This window comes from Motacilla alba, chromosome 6 (genome assembly GCF_015832195.1).
Source record: "Motacilla alba alba isolate MOTALB_02 chromosome 6, Motacilla_alba_V1.0_pri, whole genome shotgun sequence".
In the NCBI taxonomy this organism is placed as follows: Eukaryota; Metazoa; Chordata; class Aves; order Passeriformes; family Motacillidae; genus Motacilla; species Motacilla alba.
Window position 1 is genome coordinate 6,516,295 of NC_052021.1, and position 26,219 is coordinate 6,542,513.

Sequence of the window (26,219 nt, forward strand, 5' to 3'; positions counted from 1 at the left end):
GAAGGCAGGATATAGATCCCCTGTTTAATTCACCCTACCCCCTTCTGACTTATCTGCACTAGCAGTAGTGACTGTGCAGGATTTTCCTTGTTTTGTAGGGTGTGCCTTTGGGTTTCTCTGCCATTCAGTGCAGGTTTATCTGGAGAAAAAACATGGTTACAATGCTTCCTTTTTTTGTTGCTGTCTGCTGCATTTACTCTTCTTGCTCTTGGGGAGCAAGCAGAATAGTTAGTTACTAGCTGAATCTCAAATCTCTGGATAATGTAGACGGCATAAAGCCTTCTCCATTTCAAGTTAGTTTGTGTGCTGTAACAGCAGCAGAAGAGCTTTGTTGGAGCTAGACATAAGTGTGGAAAGAACATCTCAGCTCACTCAAAGCCTGTAGAAATACTCTTTAAAGCCTCAGTCTCATGTTCCTTTAAAAGCTAATACTAGAAGTGTGGTGAAATGTTTAGTTTTTTTTATTAAGCATTTGACAGATCTACTGAATTATGAAGCCTGATTTGATAATGAAAAAACCCAACATCTCTAGAAAGTGAATGTAACGGAGGACCAAAGCAGAAGCAGGTGCAAGAATGTGAGAAGCCAGACTTTGCAGAAACATGTTCCTAATGTACTGGAAAATTGGACATTTGAACCAGCTGAAGAGCAGGTGTGCACTGAGCTTGAGAAGATACTATTCATGTTGCTTAGGGTTTAGTCCTACACGTTTAACTGCCACTGATTTCTTAAGGGCTCCAGTTCAAGTCAGTGTCTGTAGGAGCGTGTAAGGGCTGCAGGCACAGGCTCTTTATGCTGCTAGCAGTCACATTTTGGGACTTTATTAAGACTCAGATTTGCTGAACAGACTGTACTGCAAAACCATGCTAATTAGCATCTAAAATTCTTGGACAACTGCCACAGATTCCTGGGAGCTGTCTACACCACCAGCAAAATGGTTTTAGAGATGCTGATTGCCTGAAATAATTTGGGGCATAACTTTTGCAGTGATTTTTATTGTATCCATGTAGTCATCCTGGCTTTTGACAAACTCTGTTGGTGTGTACCCTGAGAGCTGTTCTTGGGGGTCTTGGAGGCAGGGCTTCTGCAAAGACTGAACCGGTGGGTTTGTTCTAGAGTCTAACCTGAACTGCTTGGGATGATGCCATATAGGAAGTGTTTCAGTGTGTCTTCACAGGTTGTATCAATTTTCTGTGGTAGGACACTGGTGAGTTGCTAAAGGGATGTTAGCAAGGCAGAGTTGCAGTAATTAATTCCTTATTTGTTCCTTAATTTATTCCCTTATTTATTCCTTTATTCCTTACCTGCAGTAAGGTTATAACTTCCAGCTGCTCCCACAGTTGACATCAATCTCATCAAAGAGTTTCAGCCATTTAGTCAAGGCTGTAGCCTCACTCAACTTGGGTCAAGCACCAATTCAATGATAATATGGGTGAATCAACCTGAGACTTTGGCCTGTTTGGTTCAATTCCACTCCACGACATGTTACTGTTTCTAGTTTTCTTCTGTAGCCTAAAAAATGACGTGTAGATTTTTGAGGCTCAAATCCCATCCCTGACTGATTCAGGAGAGGCCAGACCCCACTTTAAGAGATATGCCATACTGTAAAGCAAAAGGGCACTCTGATCTGTCATCTCATGGTTCTCCCTGCATTTGATGGATTGCTTTTGCTGTATCCAAAATCCTGAACTCTGCAGCAGAGACAAGAGCCCAAGGCTTATCCTGGGTGCATGAAGCACCAGGATTAGGTGGAGACTTCCCTTTAAACCTCCCTTAAGCTCACTCTTAGATATATTGGCTGTCCATACCCAGCTCTAAGTATCATACCTTGATTAAGCAAAAGCCTTTTGGCTCCCTGATGGGATTTCTCCACTGGACAAAGACTTTTTGGGAAAGTCACAGTACCTAAAGAACAGGAGGAAGTATCCAAATAACAGGAAAAAAATGCAGCATAAATAAATAACCTTGGGGGTAGTGTTACGAAGCAGAGCAAGGCAGACTGCCCAGGCAGGTGCAAGAGAGCCCTTTATTGCAAAAACCAGGCCTTTTAAAGCAGTTAGGCCTTTATCAGTTACATTCCAATAAAGCACAACAAATGTAATTCAACCAACCACCATAAACCACCATATGAACACCTAATGGTTATATAATTTGTTTTTCTACCTCTAATTCAGCTGAGTCCCTTTCCCACAGTCCTTTTCTATTCAGCTGAAGTAACAGGCCTGAGCCACGATTTCACGAGGGTAACAAGGCCCTTATTTTGTAAGGTTTTACCTATATGCAACAGGGTACAGCTTCCCAGTTGTGGCAGGTGCCCTGCCGGTGGTATGCAGAGGGCTTCAGGATGGCATGAAGGTATCTAATGAATATCTGAATGCCTCTCCTTGCCCTAAGAACCATGGCCCAAGGTGCAGACAGGAACTCCAGAACAGCTGCCTCTGCCATCTCTGCCTCCAGGTGAGAGGAGCATTCTGGAGGGAAGCAGAGCTCCCTGACCTCTGCCTTGCACCAATGAATGCAAACTTTTGGACCAGACGTTCATGATTTTCCTTCAAGGCTAGCCCGCTGTGTTTGTGCCCCAATTGTAAATGTCAGGGGTCCAGCTGAGCTGCCAAGCACCTATGTGAAATCCTGATGAAGCAATGATGCTTTAAAAATTTTCCCTTCTAACTGCATTTTCTTATATTTTAAATAAGCATATGTTAGCCTGGAGACTTCTGTCTCCTGTAGAAAACTGTTAGCAACACTGTATATCTCACTCATTCCAGCACATTTTACTTCCCACAAATGTTGACAACCCTGTGCAAAGCAATGAGGATCTGTGCTTCTGACCATCACCTGTCAAGGAGGAATTCGGAGAGGAAAGCCAAGAAATCAGGGATGAGGAATGGATGGGAGACACTATTTGGCTCATTTGTTTCATCTGCCAAAGACAAACAGAGCTGCAAAACTGGCAGCAGAAGAGAGAGATATGACTCCTATTTCTCTCCAGGCAATCTAGTGAATAATTAATGCACTTTTACTCAGTATATAATAGTGTACTTTTAACTATACGTGCTACTAGGGCAGCTACTGAAGCACCATCGTAATAAAGATGCATAATTAAATGAACTGCAGGAACCCAAGAACACGGTTAAAATTCACGGCATGCTTTGGAGCAGCCGTGCTTGCTGCCGTGAGCCGCTCCCCGTAAGGGCACTCCTCAGAAGGAGGCGGCAGCGGCCTGTTCCAGGAAAGTAAATTAACGGGGAAGAAAGACGCCAAGGCAGGTACTGTCCTGGCCTTTATTACTGCCGCTCGCAGCTGTGGCTAAACACGAGGGGGTTAGCGCTGCCGTCAGCAGCAGCGGGCAGCCCCCGAGGCGGAGCTGCGGCTTTCCGTGCCGGGCCGGGCGCTGGCCCGCGGGGCGCTGCTGGGCCGGGGGCGGGGCGGCCGCGGCCGTTGTCGGGGCGGGAGGTTTGAACGGCGGCGGCGCCGAAGCGGGTGAGGGTGATGAGGCGGCAGCAGCCCGGCGGGCCGGGCGCCGCGGGGCCGGTGAGTGCCGGGGCAGGGCAGAGCCGGTGCGCACTCTCGGGTGCCGCGGGGGCGGTGTGGCGGGCGGTGCCCGGCTGCGGGCGGCCCGGGGGGCGGGAGCTGCGCTGTGTCCGGCTCGGCGGCTCTGTGGGGCCGCGGGCTGGCCGCGCTCCGTGGCGGCGGTGCCGCCGCGCTCCTGAGGGACCCGGGCGGAGCGGCTGCTCTGGGCCGGGCCGAGCTGGGCCCCCCCCGCTCACCCTCCTCTCTGCAGGCTCTCGGAGCTGCTCCCTTGCACCTCTTTAATCTTTCTTGGTTTTCTGATTCATCAGGGGTTTTTTTAAGCTTCGAGTTGCTTAAAAACCCAAATAAATTGAGCTCGGGCATGTCTGTGAAACTGTGGCTGTCAATTGCAGCAAGTGCTCTATTTCTAACTGTAAAATGCCCAAGCTGGTGTCTTGACTTCATAGCCCCTGTTTTAGAAAACTTTCAGCCGTTCAGTCCAGGCTGTAGCTTGACTACTGGCTACCTGCTTACTTTAAAAAGATATACTATACTTACGGCGTGTAGAGTTGTAGGGTTTGGATGTAAATCACTGTGGCAGTAAATCAGAAGTGTACCTTGGAAAAAGATTCTGAAAGCCTGTGTTGAAGTTACCAATTAAATGGAGTAAAATTTCTACCTGTCCTACCTTCAGCAGTATCCCTATAATTTTTTTCAGCTGTTGTTATTTTTGTTTGCTTTGTGACTGCATTACCTTTCCAATGCTAGAAATTTCTTATACTGAGTTTACTTAGGTGGGGAATACAAAGACACTTCTTAGAAGTGTTGTTTACCTAGCTCCTGAGTGTGGGGCTGAAAATCCCAGCAGCCGTTAATAATCTCGTCTGGATTGTGCTGCCATTGGTGGGGGAAGGATGGCCCTCACAAGGGAAACGGTGTGTTAGTAGACAGCATATGGCAATACAGTGCTGTGTCATTCCTCCGAGTCCAGATGGTGTGCCTGTATTTTTAGAAAGAATGGTGGGGGGAAAAAAGCTGACCAATCTCTTTTGGTAGGCACAAAGAACTTTATACATTCCCAAATCAGGCTGCTAAATCCTTCCTTGTGGTGAGATTTATATAGTGTGGTATTTAAGCTATGGCCCAACAGCCATTCACTGCTAGTCCAGAATATTTTGTGTGAGCCTGGCTGAGATGTAGTGTGGACTGAATGCTTTGTGCAGTTCTTGAAAGCCAGTATGGATACATGCAGATGCCCCAGATAGGTGTGTTTATTTCCTCACTGTAGTTCTGTAACAGGTGATAGATGTAGAGAGGAGCCAGAGCAGTGCAGAGGCCTGCTGTCTTGGGAATTACTAGGGGGAAGTAGGACGTCATTCTTTGGAGCTTTGTAGCAGCTGATTTATTAGTTTAGGTTCAGAGAATAAGTAATTATTTCTTAGGGACAGGTGTGGGCCTTGCTTAGGTTTTGCATAGCCATGCAAAATTTGACTCAGAAGAAAAGAAGATGGATGAAAGCTATTTACTGCTTTTTTTGTTGTTGTTGTTTGTTTGTGTTCTTTTATGGGATGAGTCCTAAGAAAAAGTGTGAATAAAGATACGGGTGCTGAGAATGCAGAGGTATCGTTGCCCTGCTTTATCCTCTTCTGGCTGTGATTGAAACTTTGAAAAGCAAACATGTGAGGGTTAAAAATGGCATAGTCCATGGTGCCATACAGGGTTCTAGGCTTTCATATATCAGCTGTAGAGAGTACCAGGAGAACTTCTATGGAAAATATCTCTGTTGTGAGCTTTTGGAGCTATTTAACACCAGACAACCGTGAACTTGTTAATTTCAGAGGTAGCTGAGGCACTCTTGTTAGTAATGAGAAAGTGTCACTCTTTACTGGCCTGCAAAGTACTTGCAATGCAACCCTGCAATACCATGACAACATTCTGTTATTCACTGTTCTTCACGTTTCAGAAATATTTGGTTTGGCCAGGGACGACTGCAAAACGAGGTAATGTGTATCAGCCATCAGTGGCATCTAGCAGGCCTTTGGGAGACAGCAGTCTGTGGTCCTTCACCCTAATTATTTCCTGGCCTGCTGTGGGTTGACCTCCTTGATGTCACAAGTGAGGAATAATGCACATTTATAAATGTTTTCTGTGAAAGCAGGCAGGAAAAAGGTGATTTCCCAGCAGTTTTTGTAAAACCTTAAAAAAACACCATTCCTTCAAAATACAGTGATGGTGAATTCCAGTGACTTGCCAGCCATGTTTAGTTTACTTCACCGTTTCAATGAAAAGTGTATCTGACACAATGCCTCTATAGTCTTGAAGCCAGCACAGCTGTTTGACTTTTCAGTTCATGGCCTAATGCAGTTGAGTATTGGGATCAGTCTCCTTTTTTTTGCTTCTGTTGTTACCTGAATTTCTTATCAACAGTAACTGAAAAAAACAGATTTTCTTCACTTCTTTAAAGACAGTCGAAGAAGTGATGAGATTGAGTTTCTGATTTAAAATATTTCAGACATTTTCTTCAGTTTAAAGTCTATTTTAATAGGGGGTCACTGTTAAAAGCGGGTTGTTAATTTCTAAGCTTTGTTCAGTTAGCCCTCTCTAGAACCATATGTTATTATTCTATGAATGACACATGGAGGCACATAAAATTTTAGTAACTTTCAGATGGTACAGTGAGTTAATCTTGGATTAGAATTTGCATGTATAATGGATATAGTAAGTCTGTTTTGTCCCATGTTTTACTCATTTGTTCCTGAAGAGAGAACTACCATTCTGCGTTGCAATAGCTGTGCATAATTAAAACCTAGAGTTCTGTATCCCAACTGCAGAGGATGTAAAAAATTAAGAATACTCTTAGTTTCTCATTTAATTCTTCGGGTTTTTTTGCATATCTAGGAATGTGACACCCAAGAGAAGCTCAACTTTGAGGTCCGCATGCGAGAAGGCATCTGCAAGCTGCTGGCGGTGAGCACGCAGAAGGAGCAGCTCCTGCGCGCCGTCAAGAGCCTGCTGGTTTGCAATGCTCGCATCCGGGCCTACGGGGCACAGCTGCAGCGCCAAAAGGAGCAGCCCAGCCCGGGCAGCCCTGCAGAGCAGTGAGTAACAGCTCAAATTCACAGGGAGCAGGATGAAGCAGGCATTTACTTACATGAATTTTTAGCAGTCTGTCTGGGAATGTGGATTTAAATCCTTCCTTATCTCCTGAACATAAATTACTTCTGCCTTAAAGCATTACGTTATAAAATAATTCCATTATCTTCTCTTTGCTTTAGAAAATTAAATACAAGTCGTATTTTCCTGGGCAGATTTTATTTTTGACATTAATTTAGTATCAAGTAATACAATGGACATATTTTCTTGATCACCTTTAGCATACAAAAAGGCGCCTAGCCAAGTCTGATGGGACAAAACAAAGCTATGCTAGTCAGAATACAGCTATTTGTGTTTTTCATTCTTTCTACTGTTATCGGGGGTCCTTTAATAATGGCCCCAGCACGGTTAATTGGTACCCTCTGCTGGCCGCTTGTGTTAACTACAGCGAAGTGATCACTGCAGCACTCAATGGCAAGAAAAGTAGCTGAAAATATTCTCACATTATAACTCTTGCAGGAGCTAAACTATGTGTGTTTTATTTGAGTAATGCTACAAAGTTTTGGTCTAAATGGAAATTATTTGGGGTGCAATGCTGAGAATCGTGGTGCAGAGACACTATTGCTCTCAGGTTAGTAATTTGTTGAGATATTATATTGCAGTTTAGTGCAGCAACTCTGTGAGTACATGCTTGGCTCCAGTTAATTGTATCAGTAGGAGCAGTTCCACTACTTTTTGGTTTCAGAAATGTTCCCTTATAGGAGGAATATATTGGAGGAAAGAGCAGCGTTTTCTGTCCCCTATTCTGAAAACTGGCATATAATACGTGTGGTATCTGTAATTATTGCATTTGTATTGCTTTTCCCTAATAAAATAAGGAATTTTGCAGTGATTCATCTTTTATTTATGTTTTTAGTGATGGAATAATATCAAGTGTGTATATGTGCTGATTTACTCAACTCTTTGTCTTTGATGTCAGTGAGCACAGAATGGTGATGGCACGTGTCCAGAACAGGGCAGGGATGTTTGGAGATCTATCTGAACAGTTGTATTGTGTACTTGATTTGTGACTGCCATGCATTGCTTGGATTTCTGTCTTCAGGGGTACTTGAGATGTCTGTGGAGGTCATTAGAAGAGATGCACGCTACAGAGTTATTTCTCTATCATTTAAATTGTATCTTTGGTAGTTGATAGTCCAGTTGAAATTCTTTTTCTTTTGGTATTTGCTTCAAACTAGAATTTGTTTAAGGCTAATCATTGCAAAGAGAGGACATTTTTAGAACAGAAGATATTCTAACTGCCTCTGGAAGTCATGATACTGGTAGAAGCTAGAAATTTTCATTATATTAATAGAGGAGGAGGCAATTCTTTAAACAATAATAGAACCAATAAATTAAGTTGCATCTTCATTGACATGTACAGAAGGCAAAAATTGATAATGTATTTGATGCTGTTGCAGCTGGAAAAGACAAGGAAATGTGTGCGTGACTTTAGTTTGGAGTAAAGTCTTCTAGGGAATTTTAAAAAATGGTGGTGTACTTTCCTTCCAGATTGTGCTTAAGAAATTAATGACTCATATCTTAAACCAGAGATACCAAAATTAACTTTAAAGAAAGGCATTTGAAATGAGCTATAATATGAAAGTCCTGACACTTCTTAGTGTTTAAAGAGTTGAGTTTTAGATACCTAAATGCACACATCTCAAATATCTTTTTTCTTTTCTTTTTTGGAGGTCTTCGGAAAATGGGACAAAAGACCGGATGGCATGCAGAGCAAAGGTTGCTATATCAGGTAAGAGGCTGCATAGTCACTTAATTATGGAAGCTAATTAGCTGGACAGTGTCTTTAAATGCAAACTATACAGAAAAGATTGTATTTTTAAAGTGTGTATGTGGTTCAGAGTCATCAGTCCTCTAATGCTGCAAGGGGACTTGTGCTTAAGTTACACATGGGCTTTTGAAGATCCCACCCTCTATTTCCATTTTACTCACAGGGCGTTCCACAGAGGGAAATACTTCTTTTCTGTTTGCCACTAAACACTGAATGCATTTCAAAGCTAAATAAGTGTGAGTGAGCTGAATTTTTTTTTTCTCCCCACAGCAGCAGACTTTGAAGTGATAGTACAGGGCATGTCTAACAAATTGAGAGCAGAATTATAACTGGTATGCAAATGTTATTTAGGCAATGCAGATTACTACAGCAAAGGTGTAGTGATATGGCTTCAGTGCAAGCTAGTAACAAGGACATTTAACAACCATTCCTAGTGGGCTGTTTTCCAGCCTGTTCCCAAACTTCAGCACTGTGGATTTATTGTTTTGTCTGCCTGTGACAGTAGTGGATGTTACAACATTCAGCAGTCCTGTGGCTGTTCTGCCAGCTTTGCTAGCAGATCTGTTTGTGCTCCCTGACCCACTTCATTAGGAATAAAATAGCGTAGAACAGCTCACTGCTGAAGCTGTTTCAGTTAATTCTGCATATTTTGATATATCTTTAAGCAAGGTAGCCTCTAGTAGAAGAAGAGTGATGAGCACATGGTTCAATAATGTTTTTTGCCAGCACAGCTGCTTGCAGAATGTGTATCTGTCTTTCCTCCTTATGGTAGTTGGATGAAAGCATCTGTTTGTCTGTGCTGCGGTTGCACCTTTCTTCCAATTTGGAGAGCTATCTGCAATGAAGACTTTAGGGTCATGTAATACACCTCTGCTGTCTTTAGAAAATCAGAATTTTTTAAGAACTCTGTTTTTAGTATGAAAATCTTGCTCATGATGTGGAAGGTTTTAGCTAATTTCTCTTGCTGGAATAAGACCATAGTGGGTGAAATACACCATGCCTCGCCCTTCTTCAGATACTTGTGTCAGGAAGCCTGGCCAGGTCTGGTTTACAACAGAAAAGCCTAAATGTTGTTCTTGGCCTCTGCTGATTTATTCTTTCTATAGGTCACCTCCTGATTTTCTACCCTCAGCAATCCATCCACCTATAAATTTATTAGCTAGTCATACAGCTAGTGCATGCCAGATGACGATTACCAAAAAAGTAGGGCAATCGTGACCAACTGCAAAGTTTGGGAAGAACTGTGCAGGACTACTGAGGAATATGCTCCTACAGAAAGCAGCTGTGTCAGATACTGTGTGGGAAGTGCATTCCTCAATCCACAGTTTTTCACACTTCTATCATTTTTACTTATCCCCCATATTTTTGAATAAATTATTTAATTTATGTTATTGTACCAATCGATTTTTTTTTGGTCAGAAAACAATATATCAAATGTTGATGAAAAAGCATGATCATAATTTAAAGTAATTTTACAAAGGAATCATTGGGTTTAAATTTGATTAATTGTAGTATTTGAATGTATCCAGTTTGCATCCACACAGATTTACAGCTAATGGTAACTGAAATTAAGGTGTGTGAAAATTGATCTTTGTTTTTGATAAATGACAGCTCTTTCAGTCCAAGAATGAATTGAAAGCTGATTTACAAGTATCATGCTAAACTTGTTCCAGGATTGATTGTCTATACCCTGATGATTTTCTGACCAAGGTGTAAATTTTTCAGCTAGCAAGATATTGAAAGTGGCGTACAGAAGTAATCTCTAATCTAGTGCTCTAATTGCTAACAAGGTCTATCGAGCGCATTAAAATTGTCATTCAGAGTTTGCTATGGTTAAAGATAGACAAAGCTTTTATTTGTAACTGTTTGCACATATGAATGTAGATTTGAGACCTTTGTATTTTAGGAAAAGAACGTTCCGTGCTTTGTCTCTGACAAAGATGGATATATGTATCTTTTAAAAGTTTAAAAGAGACTTCTGTAATGATTTTAATGAAACTATTTCTCTTTATGTAAAGCCCCCTATTTTTAGAAATGCTTGCTATGCAAATGCATCTTTAGAAGTGAAAGGCAGTTTCAGAACATGGTGATGTATTGATTTTTAGGAAGTTAGAAGTCTAAAGCTGTACGCTGGTAGTTCTCTTGAAAGTTCATTTGTTTTCATGAACACTTAAAATAGATGAATTTGAAAGTTTCAGTATTGAAATAGCTTTTACAATAAGATGTCTCATAATAAAAATTAAGTGAAATTTGAATTTTTCAGTTAACTTCTGAGACAGAGTGACTATATGTGATGTCACTTAACAAGTTTTGTGGGTAAACCCCTGTAGGAATACATGACAATCTGATGCCAAAATATTGGCACCATTTTGCATCAGCAGAATGAATGTGAATTTTTCCATCAGCCTCATATGAAGACAACACTGGAGTCAGCAATGCTTCTTTATAACAATATTGAAGATTTTTGTCACAAGACAACTGAGTTCATGCTGTTCACTGCTGCCATCATGTGTCACTTAATATATTGCATTTACTTTTAAACAGCACCCTTGTACTTCAGAAATCAGGTTTGGATTTATAAAGCCCTCACAGCATTTGTCTTTTAACAGGGGACTAATAAAAACCATTATGTCTTCACCGGAGTCCTCTAAGCTGGAGGAAAATGTCACTTAGTACTATGTTGAGTTTAGGAGAAAAATTGGAAAATTTAGTGAAGAAAATACTTTCCTAATATTAAAATGACAGGCATGATTTAAAATAATGGCTTTGTAATTGCCTCTCTACTGTGGTTCTGAAGTAGAAGGATATTTTTGTGTTAAAAGAAAAAAGATTTCTAAACTCTTTTTATGCTGACTAAGACAATTCTCACTGGGAATGTGATTACAAGTGGTATTTTCTCTGTGGTTAGCAAAACAAGACTGAAGTGTTTGCAGTATAAGTGTCCCAGACTTTTCATTAAAACAGGAAGGTTTTCCTCTTGCAGTGGGATGAGTGGTTTTCAGCACAAGGCAAGCAGGATTTTGGTTTACAACTGTGCATAATAATGGGCTCAGAGAATACCTCTCAGAACCACGTTACACAGCTTCTCTGAAATGTTATTTCAGGTACTTCCAAATGAGATTTAAAACATTCTTTATTCTAGCATAATTTCTAAACAGAAATGATGGTTCAAGTTGAACTAATTATTGCATTTGCTTTTGATGTGGATAATAAACTTGGAATAGTTATGCTGTTCTTTGGGTGGAAGGCCATGTTACCACCAGAACATCAGAAAAAGAAATAACACCCTTTTTGTAATTTGTTTTGATCACAGATCTGCAATATTGACTATAACTTCATCTCCCTTCCTTCATTTTTCCCCCCTTTAGATATTCGAATACCATTAATGTGGAAAGGCTCTGACCACTTCAGCAAAAAAGAAAGTATGTAAGATGTAATTAATTACTCTGATCAGCAATTGCTTGTGCCTGTGAATTTAAACTGAATGAGGAAGTTCATACTCATTTCAACCCCTTTTCTGACCTTTCATTATGTCTATATTTTACTCTTTGTTGTGTAAATGCTTGTAATTTGAAGTTTCTGGTTGTAGCTAGTTGAGTTAGTTCAAAACCCTGTGGTTCTGTGTTGAAAACCTACTCTCTAAAGAGTCCACCTGAGGAAGAATTCCAGAGGAAGCAACAGAAGAACGTTGTATTAAATGGTTAACTGAGAAACTTCTGATTAAACACACTGTTCTACGTCTTGTCTGCACTTGAGAGAGTATATTGGAGGCTGTTTCCAATGAGAAATTTAAATGAAAGTTGACTGTTGGTGTTGAGGGTATTATTGGATAGCCTTCAAGTACATGCATTTTGCTGTGTCATGGAGATTAATCCTAAACCTGTTCCAGCTGTCACCTGGCATTGATTTCACTTTGATTTTCAGTAGGGTCAGAGATGCAAAGCATGGCAAAATAACCTAATCCTATGTAGCATATTTATAAAATGATACAGAATTTGGATCAAATGTTATTTTTTTGTGTGTAAAGTCAATTTTACTAAACAGAATTATATTTTTACTTAAGTTTTTGAAGTTGCTAGCAGACACTATACCTGATTACTCTACTTTTTTTTTTTTCTCCTAATAGAGGTAGGCATTTTTTCCCCTTTGTGTATGTTGTTCTACCTATACAGCAGCTTTGATAGGTCAAATATCATAAAATCTGTGATGAAAATTTCTGGAGGGAAGAATTTGAGGGCCATTCCTTAGAGGTCTGAATTACCATTTTGAATAGTTTTGTTCAGTGGCATTGTTTAGCACTGTGGCTGATAGAAGTTCTCTGTGACTCTCTCCAGAATCCCAGCGCTACGCAGTGTTTTGTTTGTTCAGCCTGGGAGCGGAGGTTTTTGATACTGAGGTGACTATTGTGGATGAAGCAATAACAGATATCTGTTTTGAAAATGTAACCATATTGTGAGTATAATTTACTTCTGTTGAATGAAGTACAAATATTGCTGTTTTCTTTTGCAGGTGGATGTGATTATGAATAAGATTGGCTGAGGTCCACTAGGTTTTGCTATGGGCAAAGGAATCAGTAGAGGCTCTGTTCATTTTAGCGGGTGGAGGATCCCCATCTCTGGAAGGCTGGTTTTTGTGTACAAAATGATGCTGGTTGTAGATGTGCCAGTTGATCTGTACTTGTCATTTTTGCCCTGCTGAAGCATTTTTCTTTATATAAAAGAGATAAAGTTACATCTCAAGGACAACATTAAATTAATGGTAAAACCTGAAAGCATGATGACATTATAGGTGTAGATGTTATCTGTCCAGCAGGTTACAGCCTCTTTCCTCATGTAACACCTCATGTCTGTTACACCTACCTGAGCGTGTGCTTGACTCCACTTCCCGCCCTTACTTTAGTATCGACAATTTAGAGTCTGTTTTCTGAGGAGGACTGACTGGAAAACTAGAACTACCAAAAACTTTAAATTAAGATCCTGAAAACTGAGTTTAAACCAAATTTTAAACTCTCTTAAACACCCATTCAAGTTAAGAGTGGGGATAAAGACTTAAATCTGCTTCTTCAAAGTTATGAGACTTAACCATTATAATTTTCTGTGAAGCACTGCAACAAAAGCAGAAAAGGCACCCTTAACTTGCGTTGTATCCCACAAGGCATAAAAAGACTTAAAATAAAAGCTTTTGGAATTATTTCATTATGGCATCTGTGTAATGACATGATTTGTATCTGAAAGATGAGGTTAGGCTTCTGGCTTGATGACTAAGCTTGAGAACAAGAGAATCAGTAGAACTGAAAACTGAGAAAGGTTGTGGGCCAGAGGATGCAGCAGTAGATAGTTAAGCTGTAAATGACAGATTTTATTAGATAGCAATTTTTTTCAGTAATTTGAAGGGGATGGGTGCAGCTAAGATACCTTTCAAACAGTACAATCTGATTTAGAACCGTAGGCAGGGATAGGTTTTCAATCATGTGATTTTTGTGTAACAGTAGAGGCCAGATTTAAGTGTGTTTGAATGTCCTGCCTGTGTGTTTCCATAACGTGGGTGTTTTTTTTCCATTTTTAACCTAAATGTTGAATTTCCTGTTTGTAATTGTTGATGCTGCAATTATCCATCTCATGACCCCAATACCAAGTTACTACTGAGTGCTCTAGTCCTTAATTCCATATCAATGTATATCTGAGCCTGAATGTTGTGGCATTGCTTCCCTTGATTAGAAAGATCTTCATCAATCTATAAAGCAGCAGAAGCATTCCTTGGCTCCATACACAGTTTGTTAACAAATGCTCTGAAATTTTCTCCTCCCCCACTTCAGTGATGAAGCAAGCCCAGATTTCCAGGTGAAGGTTGAAGTGTATAGCTGCTGTACAGAGGAGTCTTTATATATAACAAACACTCCCAAGAAACTGGCAAAGAAACTTAAAACATCCCTCAGCAAAGCTACAGGGAAGAAACTCAAAGCTGCGCTGGAGGAAGACAGCACTGAACCCCTTCTGCCTGCTGACCCAGTCATCCCGTAAGCCACATGTATTGATGTTCTGGTTTTATAGCTTTTAAAATAGAAATAGGCCAAACAGAATTGTAAATTTTTGGCAAACTGCCAAGAAACTGTTTTTTTCTCTACTTGCCCAAGTGAAAAAAAAATTTACATTTTAAATAGGAAATGAGAAAGTAGGTGTGAATTCCAACCATGTCGCTGAGCCTTGGGGCCTGGTTCTGATCTTGAAACACACAAGCAGCCTTTATCTTTGTGCTCCCCAGCCAGCCAGCTGGTAAATCCACTGTTCTTTGCAAACTCCGTAATATTTTTAGTTTGATCTCTAGAGGAAGTTGAGTTTGTACAATCTGTCTGTCTCTCTGTCCATCTACCTCTTCGCCTACCCCCTTCCCTGTTTACTTCCTCCCCCATACTATTTTTGCACCTAGCCAGCGTTGCTCATACTTGACAGGTAGATATGTGTAAAAGTTACAAGTTGTGGGAAATAGGAAAATGTGTGGATGTAGGCAGGAGAAACCTCTCCTGTACCCTCTTCCCGAATTCCACTTGCCAGCTTTTCAGTAAAACTCTGCGCTGCCAAAGGCACTTTATGGTTACAGGCTACTTAGCAGGAGATTTCTGAATTGACTTTAGCACAGGACATTTTAAAATGACTTACTGGTTTTCAGTGTTCATAGGCATAAGTGCTTTTCCCAATAATTTACCTGTTTCCTTTTAAAAATTAACTGCCTACTAATATTTTCCAGCTACTTCAATTTCATTGGGACTTAAGCACGCCAAATACTGAATTTGCAGATATTAATAGCATTTGGTTTACTTAATTTATTTTTATTTTTTAGAAAGACTTTTTTTAAAGGAATTCATTTTTTTTTAGCTGACAGTAAAGAATCAATGCTTAATTCTTGCTGAGTGTTTGGTCTCAGTCTAGTTTCATGTATCTATTTGCTGGGATTTTAAAAGGACACATTCAAGCATATTGTATCTTTGTTGAACTCATATAACTGTAAACTGATTGTTCTGTTTGACTCAAAAATAGACATCCAAGACGTCTTATCCACAGAGCAAAACAAATTATATCACTAACTTTCCAGTGGATTCCACCTAATGGCAATGCATTTTTCAATCTGCATCATGTCAGGTGGCTGTGCTTTCCACCAGCTTCAGCTGAGCCATGAGACACTATCATTAGACACAGTTTGAGCCAGATATAACCACTGGCTTCTCTGCTTCAGTATGGATTGCCTGTCTTTTAAGGAAGAAGCACCAGTAGGCAATTTAAACAGCTACCTCCTCCCCTGGGTTTTGCTTTTGGTTTCTCAATTGAATTTTCCTTCCCTCCATTTTGGAAGTTTATTTCTACTGTAGATAATCATCTCACAGTGGCTATTACTTTCTTAACACAATTAAATGAACAATGAACTGTTAAATGATGGCATTGCTGGGTGATTAAAATTGTTGTTTGGAAAGAAATGGGTTATTATAGGCAGAAAATAAGTTGTCAATTTTTTTATAGGTTCCCCCAAGGATTTCTATTAGTTAGACCTTGGAATGTAGCCCTTATAAAAGGGAAGAGACTGCAAGATTACAGGAGATCTTTCAAGTATTCCCAGAGAGTTTTACCAGTCCAGCAGGGGAAATTAAACTGCAACAAAAAAGTGAACTTTCTATATTATGCGAACACCTTTTCTCTGTAGATTTCATTTGTACAAGCCTTTTTCTTTCCAATGCACACATGAGTGAAATTCTCCATTTCCCAAAAACTATGTGATCCCTCTGTTTCAAACTTCTTGGCTTAGAAATCTCTCTGGTTGGTGAGGAAACTGTCAGACTTGGAACTTATTGAAAAAGCTCAAGGGCTTGATTGGTTGCTTAAGATAGTTAATTTGAAATATACTGAAATTCTCTCTTAATTATCCCTCATTTAGTTTCTATACAGTCTTTTGCCTGCTTAGTTTTTCAATTCTAGCTTTTTTTTTCTTTTTACATTTTTCAGAGAAGAAAGAAATTTTAGTGCAGTTTTGCTGTTCAATTCCAGTGTAACCAGGTTGCTCTTTGGATAAATCACTGGAGAGTCTCCCTCAAGTGCCTGTTTACTCATTTGCAGCGCTGGCCTGGGCATGCACTGGTTGTTGTTGGATGTTTTGTCCTCCACTGGGCTGAAGGTGCAGCAGCTTCCGTGTCCTGTGTTTGATTTGGCAAATCCCCAGTGATATTTTGCTGGAAGTACACAGTCTAATCTGGTGGCCTCACTTTTATGGTTGGGTTCTTGTTAGCACCCGAAGGTTGTATTTGGTTTTACCCTCTATTATTTAAGATCTGATTGAATATTGAGCATATTGAATTTCTTTTACCTCGTAAGTCTTTCACTCACTCCTTCACTCGCATTGAATGAATGAACTAAGATTGGGATTTCTAACACTGGGCTTAATATTCGGGAATAGATTCTGGAATTGAAGATGTCTTAATTAACATCCATTGATAGTGTTCTAGTTACACCTTCCCACACCCGGGTCTGTGTGCCTCTGTCTCTTGATCAGTAAACAGATTTAACAATGCGCCTTTGCCACAGGCATGTTGTGGAGATGAGCTGCTTGGGGTTTTTTTTTTAATGAAGTTGTTACATGGAAAAATACTACAGATATGCTAAGTACTGAATGAGATGCAGCAGGCAGATTATTTTTTTGTTATACAAAGAAACTTCCATTTAAGGCAGTTAGCTAATTCTCTGAAATGCTAAGGAAAAACACAGTCAACAATCCTGATTAGCCAGTTAAGTCTGAAAAAATATCTGTAGATAAAACTTTCCTAAATTATATTGCAGCTGCCTGAAAGGAATGACTTGTATTTTAGAATGAAAATGTTACTGTGGAGCATACTTTAAAAGTGAAGTAGCTATTTTTTTTGGCAACGTTGTTGTGGTAATTAGTCATGCTTTAGAAAAAAAAAAGTAACTTTAGAATCAGCGCAGCAGTTTTATCTGTGAGAAGGAACTGAACTTTTTGGTACAGTTTAAATAGAATGGTAATGCATTGCTCAACTGCTTGGTCAAACATCATCAGCAGAGAATCTTTTGTTAAGGAACAGTTTAGCAGGGAATATATACAAATGCTGATGGGGATTTGTTCAGATTGCCCTCTTGAAATGCTTCATAGCAGTGGTTTTTCACCCAGGATGTTATATTGTAGTTAATTTTCTCTTTGTTCCCTGGAGGCAGATATGCAACAGACCTCCCCTCTAACAAACTTCCCACTTTTCCTCTCTTTTGTTAGGGTCAGGGGGAGGTAGACACTCTCCTTATTTACCTGCAGAGCCAAAGGTCTGAAAACTCTATGTTCCCACTGTGCTAGTAAGAAAAATAAAATTTGAAAAATACTAAGATGGAAAACTCTTCTCGATTATCTTAGTTCAGTGGTGTCTTCTCAGCTTTTACACCACTAAGCTTTCTTACATTCTAGCGAAGATATTTTAAGGATCTTGTGCTAGATCCTGTTGGGGAGAGTAGTTAGTGATTTGTTTTCTTGTGAACTTTGTTCTAACTGCCATTAGCCAGGTGGAATTCCTAGTGCATTGCTGGACTATAAATCTGTTACTTGGTCCGATGAGTATTTTAGAGAAAAGGTTAAACGTACTAAATTTATACCAGTTTATTCCAAGAACTGCATTCCACAATTGCACTGTGCTGAATTGTAAGAGTGATACTTTTTTCCCCTAGGCAAAATACAAAACTAAAAGAAAAGGTTCTGAAAACTCTAAGTCCAATAAGTGAAAAGAAATCCTTTCTGCTACAAAACTGACCAAAGGATTTCTGTACAGATTTCTGCCTGTAAATAATCTATTGGGTCCTATTAAAAATACATATATAAACAACTGGTTTATAAAGTGTAGTCTGCATAGGCAAAGCAAAGAGCAGAGCAACATGGAGAGGCATTATAATGCCTTTTAATTTTTAACCTGTATTTTCAGATAAAGTTTGTCATCAGTTGTTCTATTAACTTTAGGAATTTTTGAACCTATTACCAAATCTAATTGCTTTAGGTTTAGGAATAAGAGCTTTAAAACGATTGTAAGTTACTTGGTGTGTGACTAGAGGAGAGAGGTGCGCTGGGCATCCAGAGGGTGCGGAGGGTTTGGGTAGCACGGCCTGTGTGCCTGTGTTTGCCTGCTGCTGGCTCTCCAGGGAGCACAGCCCAGCTCACAGGCACTGCCCACAGGAGAAGTCTCCTGGCCAGCAGGTCCCAGAGAGGAGGCAACAGAAAGAGTTGTAATGAATGATTGTAATGAATGATCCAGGCATTGGCCTGGAAGTTGTGGTGTGGGAGGAACTGGAGGTACGCACGTGGGGGCAGGAGATAAGGATCTAGGAAGGACAGGAACAGACTGTGAAACAGTGTTTACAAGAAGAACCAGAGACATGGGAGTTGTGTGGGAAGAGGTTGGAGGTGTCCATCTGTGGTCACTGACAGGTCCTGCCCTGCACCTCGGTGTTTCCTTGTACCCAAATGTGGTCTCTCAGGCATGTCTAGACTCCCTTTAATTGCTGCCTGAGCAACATGAAGCAGAAATGTCCTAAGCGTGCCTTTTCTTTCACATTTAGTGGAGTGAAGTACAGTTTGCTAGCATACACCACTCTGGGACTGGAAAGTGCTGAGGACAATTTCAGGACCCACAGCCTTACCATTACAGGAAATGGTAAGTACATATGGTATCAATTTAAGGAAATAAAAAACCAGGAACATTTTGCATTAAAGTCTTGTAAACTAAAGAGCTTAAAGAGATTATTTTTCTTGATACTCAATATAGAACAACTTTAATAAAATATTTAACGGCTCTAAACCAGGCATCTGTACACAGCTGAATAAACTATAAGTTGAGTAAAATTTCAAGTCCAGATGAAAATTTAATTCTTTTGGGAGTTTCTTCTGTCATTTGCATCTCCATCTTATGTGAGTTGTAGGTATATACAAATTATTTCCCCTTCCTCACAACCAAGGAAAGGTATCAGAATGATGAGCAGCTTGTTCCTCTGTAGTCAGAAGGAAAGAAGAAAAATCGCCTCAGCTTGGCACAATTGTTTGAGGCCCAGATTTAACACGGGATGTAAGTGTGTGTGCTTGCAGTCTGTGCTGGCTGCTGTCCTTCAGCTCGGGGGCAGCACAAGCTGGGAGCAGTCAGCCTGGATGCTGACACTGTGGGGGACTGATTATGCTGCAGATGATGGTTCTATTTTCACTTTCTGGTACTTTGTCCATTATTTTCTGCAAGGATAGTCCCTCCCATACGCCATCCTCCAATTGTTAACTTAAGGCATGGGACTCTCACTGTTGCTTCTGGGAACTTAAATCATTTACTGGGGTAAACTTGACCTCAAAGGGAATTTCCTTCTTTACATTTCAGTCATTCTGAATAAGTACAGACTTGAAGATTTATGGGGCATTTATTTCTTGAAGTGTTGGATGAATAATTCTGAGTACCTTTGATATTTGTAAGCCTTTCTTTATTAGTAATTTATATCTTTCTTCTTAAAATTCCTTTTTCTGACATTAATTTACATAATTTTGTCTGGTGAAGAAGGACATACCTGGACATTTTAGTTCATTGCAAGCATTTCTAAACCTTGACTAAAGACAGAGTCACGTTAGTGGAACACTGCATTGCCTACTTCTAATTACAGAAGAGAGAGCCTATTGCACAGTGGAGCTGAGTGATTCCGATTCATTAGGAACTCCTTGGAACCCTAAATGCTCCTCTAGTGCTGAAGGCAAAAGTAGATACAAATTCCAAGCCTTATTAAAACAGTCTGAAGCAAAGTGCTCATGTATGAATGTAGCTGTGTGCCACAATGGGATGGGCTCAGGGATCATACGAGATGAGAGGGCCAGTGTACTTACCTTTCAAGGAGTTTCTGGCTCTGAAATGAGCTACATTTTACGTAAGAACAACTCTTTTTTCCAGAGCGATATTGCTATTTTTACTTTAAATTATTTTGGAATTTACTAATTTTTTCAATTAAAAAACACTTCCTGAAGACTAAAAATCAGTTTTAATCTAATCCCACAGGATTAAATCTCATTGCTTAAAATATGAAAATATGCTTATTTACACTCAGGATCTTCATGTAAAATCAGATGTAGAAAGCTAAGCTATATGTTTAGGGCAGTTTTTCAGACCTAAGTGTTTGTCTGTCTTTTGCCTTTTTCTTTCCCCCAGAGGAATCCTCTTTCTGGCTACCCCTGTATGGAAACATGTGTTGCCGTTTAGTTGTCCAGCCCTCCTGCATGGTCAGGGATATGATGGCAGGATTTCTAAATCAGCAGGTAAGAAGACCTTGCTTGTGTTTGCCTCCTGGGCTGCTAATAGCTGTCCCTAAGAGTGAATTGTTGAAACATTTGCTTTTACCTGAAGTGGTGAATGGAGAACTCTTGGTTTTTACCTGTTCTGCCTAGAGCAAGGGGGAAACTCTCTCACAGCTACATTCACAAAAGGTGCCTTCAGTGGCTGAGCATGGAGAAATCAATGTTTCCTTGGCATGAATGATGTAGGCTGTTAGTAAAGATCAAGTAAAACTCTCATTTCAGTGTTGGTTTGCAGTGGTGCTTTGACAGCATCAGTCCTAATAATCCCATGGCTCTCATCCTTGTACAAACCACTTGTTGTGCTGCCACAAGAGTTCTGTCCCAGCATGGTGAATCAGGCTGGTGAACAGAGCCATGGTTAAACTCATCCCTTCACAAATGATTCATGTCAACTCACTTTACTTCTCTGTTTTGGTTTGTTGCAAAATTGGGAAACGAGAAGGTGATAGTGGAGGGCCAGAGGGTCTGGGTCATTTGTCAGGAGTGCTGAATTACTGGCTTTAAACTGGTTGTGAAACTGTTCTGGTTTTATGAAAGCTGTTCAGAAAATTCATTTGAGAAAGTGGAAATTCTAGACAAATGTCTTTGCTTGACATTTGTTGAATGTACTGTGTAATTCCAAAGTGAAATACTCTTTTTACTTCTATTATTATGCAATTGCTGTAGCTAATAAAGGTGCTTTCTTTTTACACTAGACACCAGATCTAGATTTCATTCTGTGTGAACCAGCAGTTAGTGTCACGTGGCAAGTCTGCGAAAACTGTAAAACACCAGAAGACATTTGAAGTACTGCTAACATTTCAGAAACCAGCGATTGAAATGTTCTGTAACAGAAAGTCTTTGTTGTAGGAATGAATTTGGTGTGGCTAAGGTTTGATCACTCAAGGCTGATATGTGTACACCTTGCAATGGTGTTGTTTTAGGTTATGTTTGGCAATTTCTGACTACTTCTTCCCCTTAGCAAATGGTAGGAGGTCTGACAAGCTGGAGGAGGCTGTATTGCGTACTGAGAGGTGGCAAACTCCTTTGTTATTACTCACCAGAAGAAATTGAGGCTAAAGTGGAGCCAGCATTGACAGTTTCCATCAACAAGGTAAAACTGGTTGTATGGGATTTTTTTGTTTGTTTTGTTGGTTTTTTTTTCTTTTTGGAGGCGGGGGGTTAAAATTTATTTTATTATTTTGGGGGGTGTTCTTTTTAGTTTAAGAAATATGTGCAGTCACTTGGGCTCTTTGGTATGCAGAGTGCTTTATAGGCAGAACGAGGGTGGGATGTCCCCCAGCAGGAGTATAACATTCCTTAGCTGTGGATGTAAATTCCTTCTATTGCATTAGGCTGGTTAGCATAGAGGCAAAAAGGAGGGGTTTTTTCCTCTAGGAAAAGTAATAACCTTTTATATCACACTTCTATAAGACAGCCCTTAGAAACGTGTTGCTTACAGTCCCCTAGCAAAGCTTTGGGAGACTTTTGTCCTCAGCAAGGTGAAATTCCAACAAAAGCTTTTTTGTTGTTACATGTTATTTGGCCACAGTCTTAATTAGAAGGAGAAATGGAAAATTTTTCAAAATATTTTAGTGCCTTAAAATAAGCTGCTTTTCTTAATGCTGGTTTTGTCCAGAGCATAATAACTTTGGAAGCTCTGTTCTCTAGGGTGATATTATTGCTGTTGTTCGTGCCCTGATTGAAAACCCTGAGTTTAAAATGTAATTTTAAAACATTGCTTACTATTTGGCCAAAGCAACAGTAATTAATCTGAAGTAATATTTAAATTAGTAATGTTACGGGAAGGACCTCCTAGAATGGCACGCATTAGAGAGAACAGACGCTTTCAGAAACTGGTTTTGGTGCAGGCATCAAGGGTTAACATCCCATAAGGATGGGCAGAGGAGGTAAATGTTGTTTGCAAAAAATGCAATGTTTGCAGTGTTTGTGGCTGGGTTCATCTTCCATAGGTGAACAGAGCCTTTTGGAGCTGTGTTAAGCACAGGCCTCCGTGCAGCTGGGGCAGCAGCAGCCTTGGCTGCCCCCGTGTTTGCCTTCAGCCGCTTCTCTTACCCCGCTGCTTCCATGGCTGCACACGTGCCTGTGTGCTGCCAGCACGGGGCTGGGAACACGGGGGGCACGGCGTGACAGAATGCTTCTTACTGCAGCAGGATCAGCTGTGGCTGGCTGGAGTGTCCCTGGGAGAGGTGACTGCGTTCTTGTTCAGTCAGACTGCTGTGGAACCCAAACATTTGAATGGGTCATAACAATGGCCTGTGTTTGTTTATGGGTCATAACAAACTCCTGTTTGTGTTGGGATGTTATTTTAATTGCTAAGATTTAAATTGATTCCCTAAATAAAGTTACCTGTTTTTCTAGTGCTGTTTTTTCTTCCAGCTGTTCATACATTTACATTAAATAAATATTTATACTGTGATATATATTTAAGTAGGTTTACTTCTTCAGTCACTTTCAATTTCACTAGTCAGCCTCTGCCATAATTCTGTTTTCCAGCTGTTCACAGTATCAGTAAATGGTAAACTTCAGTAAATTATAGAATGACTAAATAATTCTAAAACATGACAGGAATATTTTTTAAAATTATCTATCCGGCTGCCTCATATCTTTCCTTGGGATTCTCTGTTTTAGTCTAAATCCTGATTTTGCTTTTCCTTTTAAAATAACCATATTGTCCTAAGATATTTTGCTCCTTCGAGTAACCAATGCACTTAGAACCTAAAATCCAGCTTGATAAGCCTTTGCTGAGAGATCGTCCTTATGTTTGCAGGGTATCCTTAAAGCTAACATGTAAAAGGCGCATGATTTATGTATCTTGCACCATTTTACAAAAATATCATGCTGCTGGAGAATGACTGGGAATCCTCCTTCAATGGAAATAAAAACAAAAAAGAAAATGCTATTGAAAACATATTTGGATCCTTTACTACTTAAACAGTTTCTCTTGAAAATAACTTAATGCCTGCAGATGTTTTTTGATTCCTTTGTTCTGAAATTTCTGGTAGGGATTAAATGAAAGCCGACTAATCATATGGGCTTGTCTGCTACATGTTGTTAAAGAAGCAGTAATTTCAGAGGGAAAGTTGAGATTGAACATTAGCTCTAGACATTCTAACTAAAATCTCTTTGGGTTGCATATGTGGCATTTTCATTTGTAATGTGAAGTTGATCCTTTACATGTAATTTAAAGATACTTTTTGAGAAGTAATGAAATCATCTGGATTTATGAGAAATTCTCTGGGAAATGTTCACACCGATCGCTGTATTTCCAATTCCCTTTGAATTGAGACTTGAAGAAGCCATTAAGACCAGCAAAGTCATTACTTCAACTTTAGATGACTTCACTGCTACTGCTGTTGAGCAAGAATGGTTCTGCAGTTCCTATTATGCAAGTGCTACTGTTATTGTTCCAGCTAAATGTGATTATAACATATTATATTGCACAACTAAGTAGGAAAAGAGAAATGATATTTTCTGTAGCAAAGAAAATTTACTGGAATCCAATTTGAAGAAATATCCTTTATGGGCCAGTTCCTGATTATTTTTTCAAGTTTTCTTTATTTTGAAATGAAAAATAAAGGCCTTGCCTACACGTGATAGCTTAGTAAATTGGTGCATGTTCCAGCAGTTCACGTTAGTTGCTCAGTGTTTGGAATACATAATCTACTGTGTTTGGTTCACAGATTATAAAACTTTATTTGTGCCATGGGTGCCTGAAGCTTGAGGCATTCTGGGATCTTGCTTCAAACTGCTGCAGTCCCACGATTTCCTTCCTGGCGTGTTTTGTCCGTGCAGGCTTTGTCCCGGGGCTCTCTGTGCCCGTGCTGATCGCTGAGGGAGCAGGGTGAGGAGCAAGGGTCTGCAGCCACAGGCTCATGGGAACCCTGCTGATCCGTGCAGCAGCAGCACAGGGACAGAATCAGTTACCTGGAATGACAGTCCTTGGTGCTACAGCTGTTCTGGCTAGGTCAGGTACAGGGCTTTGTTGGAAAATGTGGTGATGGTTGCAGCAGCGTGACTTCAAGGGAGCCATCCGGATTGCTAGGGAAGCAGGGAGTTCATCCTTGGGCTGGAGCAGAGGAATATGGATATCAGTTCTGGACCATGTGAGCTTTTAGGGAGCCAGCAACATGAGCAATATTCACTGTGTGTGTTGGGCAACTCCAGCACAGGGAAATGAGATAAGCCCTGAAAATGTCTGTATTCTCTGTGGTAAAGACTTTGTCCCACTGATTGGCTTAGGAAAAGCCTTCATAGCTGTGAAAATGTATTGGAAAAGCACAGACTAGTAAAGTACCTCCACATGTCTGGTATCTCACATCCCATTGCTCAGTTCAGTTTTGCAGTTGCTTGAGAGGCTGTGGGTGCAGGCAGGGGCAGCAGGTAGAACACCCAGATCCTGGTACCACACATGCTCCAATTGAGCAGTGTGAAAGCTGCTTTATTGGCTCGCTGTTGCTTCACAAAATGCTGCTTGGTCATACATTGCTATCTCCTTTTGCATGTTTTCAGCTGCTGCATTGCTCCCAAGAACAATGGCACGGATCTCCTAATGCTGCCCATCCGTGTCATACTCACACATTGTACTGGCCAGCCAGTGGCCTTGAGGATGGCACATAAGCACAAGCTCACAAAACCAGGAAGGGACAAAATATTAGCTGATAGACTGAATTTTGTCTTCTGCATTAATGTGTTTGAAAGCCATAATTTGAAATTTAACCATTTTTCCCTGCTTGCCCAAAAAAAAAAATCATGGAAATTATTAATATTACAACAGAAACCAATGCGTGTACAGCTTATACTTGTTTCCAGTGTTGTGCTGATTTTCAGTTTGGTTTATTTTTTGTACTAAAAACATGAAGAGAGTTTGTTATATGTGATTTGATTTGTTTAACCTTAAAATAGATACAGTGAACTCAGTCTCTAGGTTATTCAATATTTTTAAGAACTGTAATTTGTTCTGATGTCTTAAAATGGTCTTTATAACCAGTGCTTCTTAGTGTGTCAGGAATGGCTTATCAGGAATATGTTGTACTTCAGCAGTAAAAACAAGTTTTCTCTGTGTCTTCTTGCTAGCTTAAAATATAAGCTTTCCAGTGAGGTATTATCAAACAAAGAGATTTTATTTGTGGGGAGAAATACAGAGTAAGGTTGGTGTTTACAAATACCATGTATTTTTCCCCTTTTAGTCTTTCCCCATCTTCAAAGAAACCATCTTTTGCATAAAGAATATAAAACTGGCTTCAGCTTCCCCAGAAGAGTCACTTGAGTTCAAGATTCAATTGTTTTCCTGTTGCCATCCACTGATTGTTTTGGTCTTTACAATTGCTACAGCAGAGTTGGTTCAGTTTTTTTTTATAAGACTGGAAAAGATATTATTACAACATGGTGAATTAAAACATTTTTGGGGTGTTTTTTCTGCTTGTTTTGT

At 40.0% G+C, this 26,219-nt stretch overlaps 1 protein-coding gene across 7 annotated transcripts in view; it reads left to right on the forward strand.

Moving 5' to 3' along the window:
• The window catches only part of RTKN2 (rhotekin 2), a 48,671-nt gene that overhangs the window by 14,183 nt on the left and 8,269 nt on the right, over positions 1 to 26,219 (forward strand). For 4 of the 7 annotated variants that reach the window (XM_038141656.1, XM_038141663.1, XM_038141662.1 and 1 more), the window contains 8 exons: positions 6,412 to 6,611; positions 8,340 to 8,398; positions 11,806 to 11,859; positions 12,772 to 12,889; positions 14,253 to 14,453; positions 19,030 to 19,124; positions 20,643 to 20,749; positions 21,750 to 21,881. In XM_038141656.1, the coding sequence (XP_037997584.1) occupies positions 6,451 to 6,611; positions 8,340 to 8,398; positions 11,806 to 11,859; positions 12,772 to 12,889; positions 14,253 to 14,453; positions 19,030 to 19,124; positions 20,643 to 20,749; positions 21,750 to 21,881 (927 nt within the window). In that variant the 5' untranslated portion in view covers positions 6,412 to 6,450. Of the gene's footprint in view, positions 1 to 215; positions 653 to 3,416; positions 3,535 to 6,411; positions 6,612 to 8,339; positions 8,399 to 11,805; positions 11,860 to 12,771; positions 12,890 to 14,252; positions 14,454 to 19,029; positions 19,125 to 20,642; positions 20,750 to 21,749; positions 21,882 to 26,219 lie in introns of those variants that run through there. The other 3 variants (XM_038141660.1, XM_038141655.1, XM_038141661.1) reach the window with 3 other exon arrangements.